General features: G+C 40.3%; 6 protein-coding genes across 8 annotated transcripts; 3 read left to right on the top strand and 3 right to left on the bottom strand.

The window, feature by feature from the left end:
• The first annotated feature begins 366 nt into the window (after nucleotides 1-366).
• On the top strand, nucleotides 367-1,186 carry LOC111603172 (COMM domain-containing protein 3). The gene is made up of 2 exons (XM_023320652.1): nucleotides 367-622; nucleotides 686-1,186. Exons 1-2 carry the CDS (start codon nucleotides 448-450, stop codon nucleotides 1,147-1,149), a joined length of 639 nt encoding a protein of 212 aa, XP_023176420.1. The 5' UTR covers nucleotides 367-447; the 3' UTR covers nucleotides 1,150-1,186.
• A 138-nt stretch (nucleotides 1,187-1,324) lies between these two features.
• Nucleotides 1,325-2,777, bottom strand: LOC111603142 (methylmalonic aciduria and homocystinuria type D homolog, mitochondrial). 2 transcript variants are annotated; one of them, XM_023320618.1, is made up of 4 exons: nucleotides 2,592-2,777; nucleotides 2,287-2,519; nucleotides 1,903-2,231; nucleotides 1,325-1,846 (listed from the first exon to the last, which is right to left on the bottom strand). In XM_023320618.1, the coding sequence occupies exons 2-4, from the start codon at nucleotides 2,504-2,506 to the stop codon at nucleotides 1,529-1,531; spliced, it is 867 nt and encodes a 288-aa protein (XP_023176386.1). In that variant the 5' UTR covers nucleotides 2,507-2,519; nucleotides 2,592-2,777; the 3' UTR covers nucleotides 1,325-1,528. The 2 variants fall into 2 exon arrangements, with proteins under 2 accessions (XP_023176386.1, XP_023176385.1); XM_023320617.1 differs by having other exon boundaries at nucleotides 2,287-2,777.
• A 457-nt stretch (nucleotides 2,778-3,234) lies between these two features.
• On the bottom strand, nucleotides 3,235-4,364 carry LOC111603093 (neuferricin homolog). The gene has a single exon (XM_023320553.2). The coding sequence runs from the start codon at nucleotides 4,143-4,145 to the stop codon at nucleotides 3,312-3,314; it is 834 nt and encodes a 277-aa protein (XP_023176321.2). The 5' UTR covers nucleotides 4,146-4,364; the 3' UTR covers nucleotides 3,235-3,311.
• Nucleotides 4,365-5,557: 1,193 nt separating this feature from the next.
• On the top strand, nucleotides 5,558-7,820 carry LOC111603091 (zinc finger protein 436). The gene is made up of 2 exons (XM_023320552.2): nucleotides 5,558-6,542; nucleotides 6,624-7,820. The coding sequence occupies exons 1-2, from the start codon at nucleotides 5,769-5,771 to the stop codon at nucleotides 7,557-7,559; spliced, it is 1,710 nt and encodes a 569-aa protein (XP_023176320.1). The 5' UTR covers nucleotides 5,558-5,768; the 3' UTR covers nucleotides 7,560-7,820.
• Nucleotides 7,821-8,246: 426 nt separating this feature from the next.
• Nucleotides 8,247-9,754, bottom strand: LOC111603090 (zinc finger protein 70). Of its 2 annotated transcripts, none has more exons than XM_023320550.1 (2): nucleotides 8,966-9,754; nucleotides 8,247-8,898 (listed from the first exon to the last, which is right to left on the bottom strand). In XM_023320550.1, exons 1-2 carry the CDS (start codon nucleotides 9,650-9,652, stop codon nucleotides 8,431-8,433), a joined length of 1,155 nt encoding a protein of 384 aa, XP_023176318.1. In that variant the 5' UTR covers nucleotides 9,653-9,754; the 3' UTR covers nucleotides 8,247-8,430. The 2 variants fall into 2 exon arrangements, with proteins under 2 accessions (XP_023176318.1, XP_023176319.1); XM_023320551.1 differs by having other exon boundaries at nucleotides 8,800-8,898; nucleotides 8,998-9,754.
• A 61-nt stretch (nucleotides 9,755-9,815) lies between these two features.
• Nucleotides 9,816-11,763, top strand: LOC111603089 (mitochondrial import inner membrane translocase subunit TIM50-C). The gene is made up of 5 exons (XM_023320549.2): nucleotides 9,816-10,181; nucleotides 10,246-10,408; nucleotides 10,481-11,009; nucleotides 11,071-11,194; nucleotides 11,259-11,763. Exons 1-5 carry the CDS (start codon nucleotides 9,959-9,961, stop codon nucleotides 11,447-11,449), a joined length of 1,230 nt encoding a protein of 409 aa, XP_023176317.1. The 5' UTR covers nucleotides 9,816-9,958; the 3' UTR covers nucleotides 11,450-11,763.
• The last annotated feature ends 1,420 nt before the right edge of the window (nucleotides 11,764-13,183 follow it).

The following is a 13,183-nucleotide window of genomic DNA, read 5'->3' as shown; positions in this document are numbered from 1 at the left end:
TTCTGTTAACATCAGTTTTCGTAAGCAAATGTTAAATTTGAAAAAATGGCGTCAGTTATGATCTCGCGCTCTATCATAGACAAAAATTAGATATAATAATGAAACTAGTTCATCTTAATCTTACGCACATAGCTGTGTGTTTGCCCATATATATTACTAGCTAAATTAACAACACCGTTAATGTCAACAAATTAAATTAAACAAATTGTTTGGCAAGGTCACACAAAAGAAATCAGTTCAGTTTCATACAAGGTTAGGTCGCTAACTGAACAATATGACGTCACACTTTCAGTAATTTGTATGCCGTCTTTGAACAGTAGTAACCTCGTAGCTCGTTTGAGCCTTCACATTCACACATACAAATAGTGGCAGTTCGTTGTGAATGGCGTATTAACAGCTGTTCATTATTAGTTTGGCCCCTATGTATTAGCTAAAAAGTTATTGTTAATGGCCACCGCAACACAGTGTTCAAGTCCATCAAATGCACCCACAGATGATAATAATGGATTACTTTCGGCGACCGTGATAGCTGGCCTAAAAAACTTGGGCACCACACTAACAGCGGTCATAAGCAAAACATTGATTGCCAATTCATTGAAATTGACGCTCCATCCAGATGCAAGTATGCTACTTAAACATGGCTTAAATTTAAACTGTCGTGCATGAACAATTTGTGTACTAATAGTTATAGCACCAGTACCCGAAATATACGCAACGAACGCAGCCAGTGCGAAACAGAGCGAATATGCCGTGGTCACACTTTACGCCGTGGCCACCAAACATGGTTGGAGCAGTATTACGCTGCGCCAGCAACTGGATGCACTGGAACTGAATGCCAGTGCCATTGATGAACTAACCCGTGTCTACGAGGACAATCGAAAGGATCTCGTGCTGCGACAATTACAGTTGGGCCACAATTTCCCGCACATCACCGATGTGCAGTGGCGTATCGTATGCGACGTGAAGTCCTCAACATCGGACTGCAGCAGCGGCGCGCCACATTTTAACATCAATTTGGGACATTATCGCCAGAGCAGCGGTGAACGCGTCACCGTTGTGGAGTTTGTATGCAATGCCGAGGAGCTGCAATCACTAGTTAATCGTCTGAAGGATATCGAGAGACACTGCAATCAAGTGGCCATTACTTAAAAAATAGCGAAAACTTTCATATATATATATATATAGATATATCTGTCAATAATATATATATATATTTATATATATGCATATATGTATATTTATACATATATATTTCATATATACATATACATATATACACACACATATATATACATATACATATATACGTATTTTAATTCATGTGCATTACAAACTTATGAGGGTGTAAATAGTTTGTACACAATATTTGTTACAAGTCGGAACAAAAACTTGACTAACACATTTGTCACCACAGCTAAGACTTGTGTTATCCTATGTTGATATCTGTCGCTGGCCAGCCTTAGCTGCATGGAGCCATCGCTGTCGGCTTAACTGAAATTGTACTACAAAACTGTATAGCTTTCCAATGTCATTGAGGCACATCTTCAAATCTGATTTTGAACTCTGCGGGCGCGAGCAACTCTACAAGCAAACTATAGTTATTTGGCGCTGTGCAAAATATTGTGCCTGAGAAGTAAAGACTGTCGTTCTCTTCAGCAGCTATAAGGACACACTGGTTGTGGTTGGATAGACGCATATTTAGACCACGAAAGCGATAGTCCTGTGTATACAATATCGAGGCGTCTCTAGGTAAAAAGTATGGCCTTCCACTGAATGGGTTCAGGAAGTCTGCCCAATAGCCCAATGAAAGTAAACGGTCACTGATTTCTCTGGCAGCAAGCACAAACTGTAAAGCAAAAAAGCTTCAGAGAATGATTTTGATTGTGAATGGGAGGTGCTCACCTTTGCTGCACCTTGTTCGATGTCGCCTTCGTAACTTAATGTTAAAAGTGTTATGGCGTAGTCTTTTTGGCCAATTGCACGCACTGGGAAGAGTTCGAATATTGAATCACGTATTAGCAATGGACACTGGCAGCAGGAAAACTCTAAACGAGACTTGTCCAGGTTAACGTCTTTAAAGAAATTGACTAGATTTGCCAGCGGTTCCAATAAGCCGACAGTAGATGTATCGCCCTGCCATGCAGGACCTGTGGCATTTGGTAAATAGAAGCGATTGTGACGTTGCGATGTCAATTCCCAATTGGGTTCTTCCTCAAGACTGTTGACATCGTCTGCCGAGTATTTTAAGTAAATATAAAAATGTTAGACACACAATATTTAACTTACCATCGTCGACTCCGCGTGATTTTGTCACGGTTTTGAAGGGTTCACCTGCATCCGGTGGTGGACCATTTCTCTTGGAATAGGATGCAATGCGTCCACCACACGCCGATTGCATTGGCTGTGGATTAAGCAGATTTCGCAACATACTATTCGCCTGCATCGGCTTCACGTAGGACTGGCCCAAAAGGCACCTTCCAAATAATTGGCTCAACGTACGCGACATTATATCATAAGCTCTAAAAGCAAACGCGCAATTTATTTGCAGTAAAATTACTTCGATCGACAGACGGTCACACTGGTGTACTCACTAACAGCTGCAGAATGACGAACAAAATTACCGAAAATCAGTCTGTTATTATAATTTCACGTATAATTTTGTTTATTTTTTTGGGAAAATCCTCATTAGAATGTCGAAACTATCTTCCGATTTTTCTATATATTTTTTGTTTTTCTTTTTACGTGTTGCGTCGATTGTCGATTGTTCAATCGAAACAGAAATTTTACACCCAAGTTGCCATCTGTCACAAAAAAAAAAAAATCAAGTCTAAATATTTTTTATATTTTACGCATACATATATACATATATATATATATAAATATATATATATAAATTATTTAGACTTGAATTTTTTAAATAAATATATGTATATATATATATATATATATATATATATATATATATATTTATATATTTATAAATATATATACTCTTGAATTTACAAGCTCAAAAATTAAAATAAATAATTTATATTATTTTGCGAATCGGCATTCAATTTTTATACACAAACAAAAATAATAAAATATGACATATTTTTTAAATGAATAGGCAAAATTTTAAATATGTATTTATTACGTATATACAAAAGCCTATGTGACAAATACAATTTATATGATTATAAATAATAAACATAAACAATAGTACATACATATGCATACGAATGACAATCGGATCATCAAAATCCACCTTTAACGCAAAAGTTATAATAGCATTGGAATTAAGTTATTGTGCCATTTAGATTTATTTAGTTTCAAACTCGATAGAAACATTCAGTTGCCCGATCGGCACATTTGTCGTAGGGTTTGAACATTGGATCACTTAGCTCCTCCTCAGGTACGCAGGCGCAGTGAAAGTTCTTGTTGTCGCGATTATAAAGCTTGCGGGGATATCCAGACCATTCGCGTACCTTGCCATCGCCACTGGTAGTGGTACACCAGACACGAGTTCCCTTTGCTTCGGACCACTCGATGTTGCAGCCTGGATATCTATCACGGAGCTCATCAACTTGCGCCTTCGCTATCTTTGCTTCGTCCAGAAGTACAAGGTATTTCTGATGGTAGGCAGTCGACTTGCCAGTTTCGTCAAAGAAGCGTCCAATTAGCTTGCCCTTATATGTGTACTCCTTCTCGTAGAATTGCTGCCACTTGGCCAGCTCAATCAAGTCGTTGGCCTTGAGGCTAAGCACATCATCAGCCGTCGCTGGATCATAGTGCTCGAACTCACCGCTGACAAAAGAAACGGATGCATCGCGACCAACAAAGAAGTTGTAACTGCAGCCAGGCCCATAATGCTTTATGCCGCGGCTGACGTCGAAAACGGCACCAAGCAATGCTAAATAGATAGGTGCTCCATTCTCGCCGTTGTACGTGGATAACTGATCCGATGTGAAGATACTGTCGCGGGTATCTGTGAACTTCACTGGGACAGTTTCTGTATGCTCGTTTGCGGCGGTGTTCAAATAACGCGCAGCCGCTATTTGTAAGAGCTGCACAATATCTTTCTGGTAAAGTTTGGCCAGAATGGCTATAAGAATTAATAAGAATGCAAGACGATATTTTGAAAGCCCTTTTACAAAACCAAACATTCTGCTGCTATATGTTAACTTACGAATGTCTACTTATGTATGTGGGTACGTGTGTGTGCGTATAAAAATATTTAACCACGAACGCTTAGTATGCTGATCACTTGAAACAAGGCGCGCAGCCACGTCTATATCATCATTTGAACTATCATAATTTTAAGTCTTACTGTTTTATTTTCGTTATAATTATATATTTATGGCAATATTGTGTTTAAAATATATGTGTATCGATTATTAAGCTTGTCCGCAAAATTAAGTTGCAATAAACATAAACATAAACATATTATAAGCTGCATACCTGGCGCAAATGAAGCTACTGTTATGTTATGGTTGTCAGCACAGCTGATTTTTACCATTCAAAGCTAACTCTCAAATTGTGAATGGCAACAACAAAAATCCGTTACTAAAGAGATGCCATTTTAAGCAGTTACCACAATTACTAATTAATTAGTAAAGTTTGAAAAATGAAAACCGACCATCCCGTGGTGTCTGCAATCACCATTGATGCGGCCAAAGTGAAAAAAATATGGATTCACTGCAATTGCTGTTTTGAACATTATGTAAATGAAAAAGCTGTATTCTTTTTACTGGCATGTCAACACGTTATATGCGAGAAATGCGTTACAGCCAGTTTGGGTCGCATTCCAGGTGATGCACCCACATATGTTTGTCCAATTTGTCAAAAGATGGTGCGTGGCCGTCAGATAAACAATGCGTTGCCATCAAACCTCAAGGGTATGTTTCACCCAGCGCCGTGGCATGACGGTTTGCCACACGACCTCATCGACTCGTTCCAGAGAGCAAACTGTAAAAATTTGGAAAAATTTATATTAAAAAAGGTGAGAATCTTGAATACAAGCATTATAAACAACAATTTGAATTACTTACTTAGGAAAAAGAAGAACAGAAGTTGGATAAAGACTTATTATTGGCCCGTGGAGTATGTCAAAAACAATACTTGGAACAGCATAGACTTCGTAGGATGCGTAGAGAGCTCAAGTGTTGTGTGCGACATATAAGTCAAAAAGTTAAAATTAAAAAAAGGAAACTTTCGCAAGCTCGGTAAGTTTATATGTGACATAATTTAAGAAGTTAAAAATTCTTAACTGCTCTTTCTGCGTTCAGGCGGGTCCAGCGTTCTATTTCAGTTTCTTCAAAAAAAGCCGACAAACAAATAAGTAAGCATTCAATGACAGAAGTAAAGAGTGCACCCATAACCAGTTTTGTACATCATAATAATTATTCATTTGATTTGTAAATATCAATAAATTATCTTTGCTACGTACATGCATCACGGCCCAAGCAAGGGCTACATTTGAATGTTATTTCTACATTTTACGCGCCGTTTTCCAGCACTGTTTGTCATGTTCTTCTTCTTAGTTTGCGCTTGCGACAAACATCTACTGCGGACGCCATTTTGAAGCAAGCGAGACTCTGTGACTGTGCATATGCCAATACAATTTGACTGTGTGTTTTTATTAAACTCGAGCGAATAGAACACGCGAATGGCAAATAGAAAAGAAGTTGCGCATTAAAATCGGCGCTATACATTGCAATTGCAAACAGTGGCAACAGCAGTAGAAATTAATTTAAAAACGAAACAAGCTGGTACAGCCATAAGCGAAAATGATGAACGGCAGTAAACCAGGCGTGGTTCTTAATTGCCGCACATGCACCCGTGCATGTAAACAATACAAATCGCTGCAAGACGAAATTGAGATCGGACCTGAGGGCAGCACCACGCTAGCCAATATGCTTAATTTTTGCTCCAGTCTGTCATTCGAGCCCCAAGATGGAGCTGCGATGCCCCAACACATTTGCATGCACTGCCTGCAGTTACTGGAGCAAGCATTCAACTTCAAGCGCATGGTCATTGACTCCGATGAGCTGCTGCGACTTGGGCTTGAGGAGGTTGACAACAATGCCAATGTCAATACTAGCAACCAGGAGTATGTTATGATCGAGCTGCTTGGTGATGAGGCTGAGCCCGAGTCTGCCGCCAAACAGGACTCCAGCGTGCACGATGTCGCTGCGCTTGTCGAATCATACAGCGAGCAAGAGCCAGAACATGAGGAATTTGTCGTTGAAGATGTTTGCGTAGATGCAGAAGAAGAAGTTGGCGCAGAAACAGAGACAGAGGATACTATCGAACCACTTAACGATTTTCAAGCGGCTGACATTGAGTATGTGACAATCAAAAGCGAATACGATTCGCAGGTAGAGGACGAAGATGACATCGAAATTATGGACTCCCCACCTCTCGAAACTGTCAGTGAGCAAATGCAAATTCAAATGTTGGATGACCAAATGGTCATGATGTCTGGCGAGGAGCCTATCGATGAGGTAATTGGCGAAGTCGAAGGTGACGATATACTAGATATCGAGCGTGAGGAGCATTTGGTAAGCAAACGTTTAAAATATTGATGAAAGTAACCTTGAAGTTGTTACGTGAAAATGAAAATTAATATTGATAACTTTTAGTTGACTGGCGATAGTGAGGAAGGCGAGGAATTTCTGGATGATTCCGTAGATGGTTCTACCTCGAATCCAGTTGTTGCCGGACCAGGAGTCGAAGTGCTACCGCATGTTTGTCATGTGTGCAACAAAGCATTCCGCCAACAGTGCCGTCTAAATCAACATATGCGTTCCCATGTGGACGAAAAGCTTTACTCGTGCGAGATATGCGGCAAAAAGCTGAAGCATTTGCGCAACTACAAGGAGCATATGCTGACTCATACAAATGCCAAGCCGCATCAGTGCTTGGTCTGTGCACGTTTTTATCGCACCACATCTAGCTTGGCTGCACACATGCGTACACACGCCGAGGATAAACCATATAAATGCGATCAATGTGGGCGCAGCTATGCGGCATTCGATCATTTACGTCGGCACAAACTGACGCACACCGGGGAGCGTCCCTATGCATGTGATCTGTGTGATAAGGCGTACTATGATTCGTCGTCACTCCGCCAGCACAAAATCAGCCATACAGGAGAGAAGGCATTCACCTGTGAAATTTGCGGCGTTGGACTGTCACAGAAATCTGGCTATAAAAAGCACATGCTGGTGCATTCCGGCGAAAAGCCGCACAAATGTCACATCTGCGGACGTGCCTTTACCTTCACCAGTAACCTGAATGCCCACGTACGCTTGCACTCCGGCGAGAAGCCGTTTAAATGCGACAAATGCATGAAGGCATTCCCTACCAAAAAGCGCCTTAATAGTCATATGCGTGTCCACAACAAGGAAGCGCCAGTTACCACAACAAGCAATACCATCGGCACAAATACTGGGCCCATCGGCAACATGCATACTGATCGTGTGAACGTCGTGGCGGCTGGCCGTCGCACAGCCATGAATATGCCCGATGTTATTGATCAGCAGGTCTCCACCTCCAAAGTAGTTGTCGTGCTTTAAATGCCGTAGTAACTAAGCCTAGCTTTTACATTTACAATCTAGAAATCTACACCTACCTATGTATATAGCTATAGATATTTGTATGTACGTACACGGTCATGTTCATCTATCGCTATTTGCCAACGACAAGCTTGTGATTTCTGAAACCGTAAATGTGCTTTACAAAGAATCGCAGACTTAAGACAAATATCCTGATCCACGAATACAGATAAAACTAAAAATTGTAAAAGAAAAAAATTTTACATTTTTTAACGTAATCCCATATTTATAACAAATATGACGTTTTGAATTTTTTTTTTGTTTTTAAAAATTTGTAATGTAGACTTTGAATTGTTCACAAATAAATATATGTGATTTGTCGGCCATTCCTCAGCTAAAGAAACATTTTTGTAGATTTTCCGGTTAATACATCACATATATATGTATATTCAAAAGGCTGTAATTAGTTATACTCGGACGGAACGTGTATGTATATAAAAGGAAAACACAAATTTAAAAACAAATAAACGTTTTTTAAATCCAAATTCCAATTGAATTCTGTAACGCGCCAGAAATCAAATGAAACATAAATATAAAGCTGACGTAAATAACTGGATTTCAACCAGGTTGAGAATCTGATATATACTTATAGAGATTAACACTTGCTAAATATATAAATTAAGGAAAGAAATGCATTCGGATTGCCTTTCAATAACAAACTTAAACTACATTTGTCAGTAATTGTCTGATCTATGTACAGTAAGTTTCTCTTATGAATATGTATTTTAAAGGTTTCCTTAAATAATGACAATTATAAATTGTTATGTTTAAAATGCTAAATAGCTCTTTTATTTGTAGTTTTTTCGCTGTTGGTAGCAAAGTTTCAGTGGGTTCACGTTTGGGCCGCTCTCAAAGGGTTTTTGTTGCTTGTTGCTGTTAGCTTCGGGCTGGTGGGAGTTTTTCGTGTATGGGAGCGCTTGTGCGCTATCAGGTTGCTCGAGTAGCGGAAATTGCGTCCACATGTTTCGCAGTTATGCGGCTTTTCACCCGTATGGGTGAGCATATGCTTCTTATAGCCTGACTTTTGTGTCAAGCCCTTGCCGCAGATATCGCAAGTGAAGGGCTTGACGCCACTATGACTGTAGAGGTGCGATCGCAGCGATGATGCCTGCCTATAGATTTTGCCACAAAATGTACACTTGTTGGGATTGTTAGGATTGTGTAGCGTTATATGGCCATCATAGGCATTTCGCGTCTTAAACGAATCACCGCAAATGCTGCAAACAAATGGCCGATTATCGCCGTGCAATTGCATGTGATATTTGAACGAATTACTGGTGCTTAGTTGTTTGCCGCAAATCTGTAAGGAATCGATTAGTTAGAAATTATGTAGAAATTCCTGGAGTATCGGGTTTTTTAGTGCTCACCGGACACTGGAGGGCAGGATTGAGGGACTTACGGCGCTGCTGCGAACGCAGCTTGATCCCAATGTCGGTTTGTATGTTATTCGATGCCTGCTCATTTTCATAGTCCTCGGTCAAATCGTAGTCTACTTCAAAGACCTCAACAGTGGGCTCATCACTTTCAAAGTGTAATTCACTTTCTAGTATTTCCTCTGGCACAGGTTCGTGATCGTCATCCTCATGATTGGACGCGACGCTGTCCACTGGCGATTCCGTTTCCTCTAGCACGTAAACATATTCATCAGTACCTGCTGATTCTATAACAGCATTTCCCTCAGCCTCAACATCGACATCATCGTGCTCCAATTGCACAAGATTCGCTGGTGATGGAGAACGAGATATGGCGACTCTAGATAATCTTGCATTGCGCTTTCTAAGCACGTGGTCCGTACGCAGCGCAGTACGCTTGAATTCATACACTTGTGTGAGCAATTCCACGCAGGTCTTACATATGTGTGTGGGCAGGAATTGCTCCTCCTCGAGCACCTGCAAATTGGCGCAATAGCTTAGCAACGCACCGAGCGTTGTTAGTTCGCCGGCGATGATATGTGGCTTGTAAAGTGAAAAGGATTGTATAGATGGCACATTGCAAACACGGCAAGACTGTAGTTCTGCTATTTCTAGTGATACCTTGTCCTCAGAAATGGACATGATTAGTTGAGTTTATTTTTGTTGCTGTTGTGACCGTGTTTGGCTTTCGTGAGCTTGTTGTTTATACACAATTTTTGTCAGTTCTAATTGGTAGAGTTGCCACATCGTTTCGATAAAAAGTCAGCTGATGCAACCAGTGTGACCATAAGACAGAAGCATATGCAAGATTTTTCGCTGCCAAGCCGGTTAAGTCCTAGGGGGTTCGACCTGGGCAACTAAAGCAATTAAGAAAACTGCATTAAAGAAAACTGCATTTTTAAGTGAGAAAGCATTGGAATTTGTGCGCATCGCTTCATTAACATTAAAATGAGCATGGCACCCGTTCTAGTCATACAATTAGTTCGATTAAATACTCCACGTGCTTCCTTCAACACACTTGCTAACCGATTGCGGCGCACATTTGCATTGGGTAATCAGTCGCTGCCATTGGCGTCGCCTTTGCATGTCCGTTCGCTATCATCGAGTGCTTCGATACTTACAAACACAGTACGGGTTGCAAGTACGGGCAGAAGATGTTATAGTAATGCCAGTAAGTAGTTTGTTTTTACTCTAACCCAATTGATTACTCAACACTTAATACACGATTGGCACAGAGGAACCACCGACTGGAGCATCAGAATCAACATCGCCATTGCTTTCAAAACTTTTTCCACAAACTTCGCCCGATGCCGACAGCAATGCCGAACAGGAGCGTAAGAAGCGTGAGGAGGATGAAGCCAAGGAGAATGAGCGCGCTTGGAAGCGCATGAAATTGGGGTAAGACTAATCAACTTAACCTGCTTAAAACTGAACCATCACTATAACATTTCCTTATAATATGCCTATTAGTTTTGCCATTTTTGGAGGCGGCGGCATTGCCACTGTACTTTGGGGCATATATAAGTTTGGACAGCCTGAAGTGGATGCAGAAGGTCAGACAATTGAGGATGAGTTTACAAACAAGCCACTGGTACAACAGTATTTGCAGCGTATGTGGAAATCGCTGCATTACTATCAAAAAATGATTCAGGAACCGTCGCGTGCTAAACTATTACCAGACCCGCTAAAGTATCCATATGTGCAGCCGCGCTATACGCTCGTGCTAGAGATGAAGGATGTGCTGGTGCATCCAGATTGGACATATAAGACTGGCTGGCGCTTCAAGAAGCGCCCCGGAGTCGATCGCTTCCTGCAGGAGTGCGCCAAAGACTTTGAAATTGTCGTGTTTACTGCCGAACAGGGTATGACGGTATTTCCAATATTGGACACCCTCGATCCCAATGGCTACATTATGTACCGCTTGGTGCGCGATGCCACTCACTTTGTTGATGGGCATCATGTCAAAAATCTGGACAATTTAAATCGAGACCTGAGACGCGTAAGTCTTGCCACTTAAACTCTAGCTACTTTATCCTATTAAAAATTTGATTTTGTTTCAGGTTATTGTAGTTGACTGGGATGAAAATGCCACTAAAATGCATCCCGACAACACTTTTGGAATTGCTCGCTGGCATGGAAACGACGATGATAAGCAACTACTTCATTTGATAGCCTTTTTGAAGAGTAAGCCGAACATAAAACATTTAAACACTTAGTTAATCATGAAAATCATCTTTGTCTGTTGCAGTCATAGCGCAAAATGATGTGGACGATGTGCGAGAAGTTTTACATTATTATCGGCAGTTTGAGGACCCTATTAGTCAGTTTAGGGAAAACCAACGTAAGCTGGCAGAGCAGATGCAGGAAGCTGAACGTATCGAACAGGCGAAGGCTAAGCCGATGGTCAAACAATGGTCACGCAGCATTTTGGGGCGCTAACTGATGTTCCATTGATGCTGCTATTTCCGTCGCTGGTCGCACCACGCTAACCCACACAAAAGCCATAGTCTATTTATACAGCAGCTTTATCCAGTTACAAACTATATATACATACACCCAAATTCCAATTCCTTATGATTTAATGAAGAGCATGGCCATATTGAGGGAGGCGTCGACAAAAACCCCAATCCGAGTGCTGCTGGAATAATGGCAAATGTAAAAGTTCTTGCGTGTAAGCTAAATGCACTTTATTCTTTTATACACAACAAAACAAAATATTAAGCAGTTGTTTTATTAATCTTTTTCTTTACGTTCCCTAGTTTTATTTTATTTTTACTTTTTTTTTGCAATGTAATTATCGAAAGATGCTATTATTTTAATATGAATAAAAATGATTAACATCTAACTATAATATATTCTTAAAGCAAATCCACCAGACATATAATATAATTTATTTTACAGGTAACTAGTTCTTAGTGTTTGCTTTCAAACAATTTTATTGTAACACAAGCAGAAATGCATTTTCGCTTATCGATAAGTTTCTAAAGCATTGCGAAAAGTATTTGAATTTTTGCGGGTTCTTAGTTTAGCGTCATTTGAGACTGTTGTAAGTACTCAGATGCATATGTATATTTACATTTAAATGTGTGTTTTCTGTACTCCACTCCAGAATGGAGGAGCATGCGCTATGCTTGCTTTCCTTTTGTAAATGTCAAAGTTGAACTCTATATCACTGGATACAATAGATTACAGAATACATGGACAAAAGACAGCACTAGTATGCGTGCTTGTTTGTTTGCTGGCTGATTTTCTTGTTTCCGCAGAAACGACGCAACAACGTCATGAACGTATGTTTATGTTGATGGAGTTCCCGTGGCTGCTTATTGTACACGTCTTAATATGTTTGTATATACATATGTATGTACGTAAATAGCTATGCAAATAATTCATTATCTAGTCACTTTTTGCAAAACCATATTAGCGTATATGCACATTTCTAAGTGGGATGCTTGGCAGTCCAGCGCGACCTTTACGTCAGCTATTTGCCCCAAGCCATCAACAACCCCCCTTTTAAAATAGACGCCAACGGGAATGATTTGTTCTCTATCTGTATCTCTCTCTCTCTCTCTCTCTCTGCCTCTCGATAAACAAGGACGTCGGCACCTGAGTTACGTAGATGTAAGCGTGAATGACATTTAATAGCAAAATCTAATTTGCAAACCCCTTTCGTGAATTCCCGTTGCCTACGGCCACTTGCCATAAAACTTCGTATTTGCTCGGATTCCGTACTTTCAGACTCGATCAACAAAGACAAGGAACTCCACAATCACTACGCGTCAAGCGTACGGCCGAGATGGTCGATTCTGAAATTAAGTGCCACTGTGCACAATTTGTAAGCTTACTCTCTGTTTTCCGTTCTCTCAAACGTGTATTTACATGTATTTGTATGTGTGCCAAGTAGCAGTGCACAAAAATTGAAATTTGTTTACTGAGAGGTCCCGTTTCTTCCCTTTTCAGAGGAGAGTTTAGCAAAATCATGAGAGCGTTTGCCACGCTTATAGAACATTTTAATATTTTCATATCCATTTATATACATATAAATTTCATGCAGATTTTATTCTTTTCATAATTGGCTTTATGGATCGAGCCTGGAAGTAAGGAACATGACCATTTTATGAGCTGAGGAAGTTTGTTCTCGACACAAGTGAGCTAAGACATAAGTGAGAGCGTTGT

This window comes from Drosophila hydei, unplaced genomic scaffold (genome assembly GCF_003285905.1).
Source record: "Drosophila hydei strain 15085-1641.00,03,60 unplaced genomic scaffold, DhydRS2 tig00000211-arrow-pilon, whole genome shotgun sequence".
Lineage (NCBI taxonomy): Eukaryota > Metazoa > Arthropoda > Insecta > Diptera > Drosophilidae > Drosophila > Drosophila hydei.
Note: the sequence above shows the minus strand (reverse complement) of the source record. Positions and strands in the feature narration are given on the sequence as shown.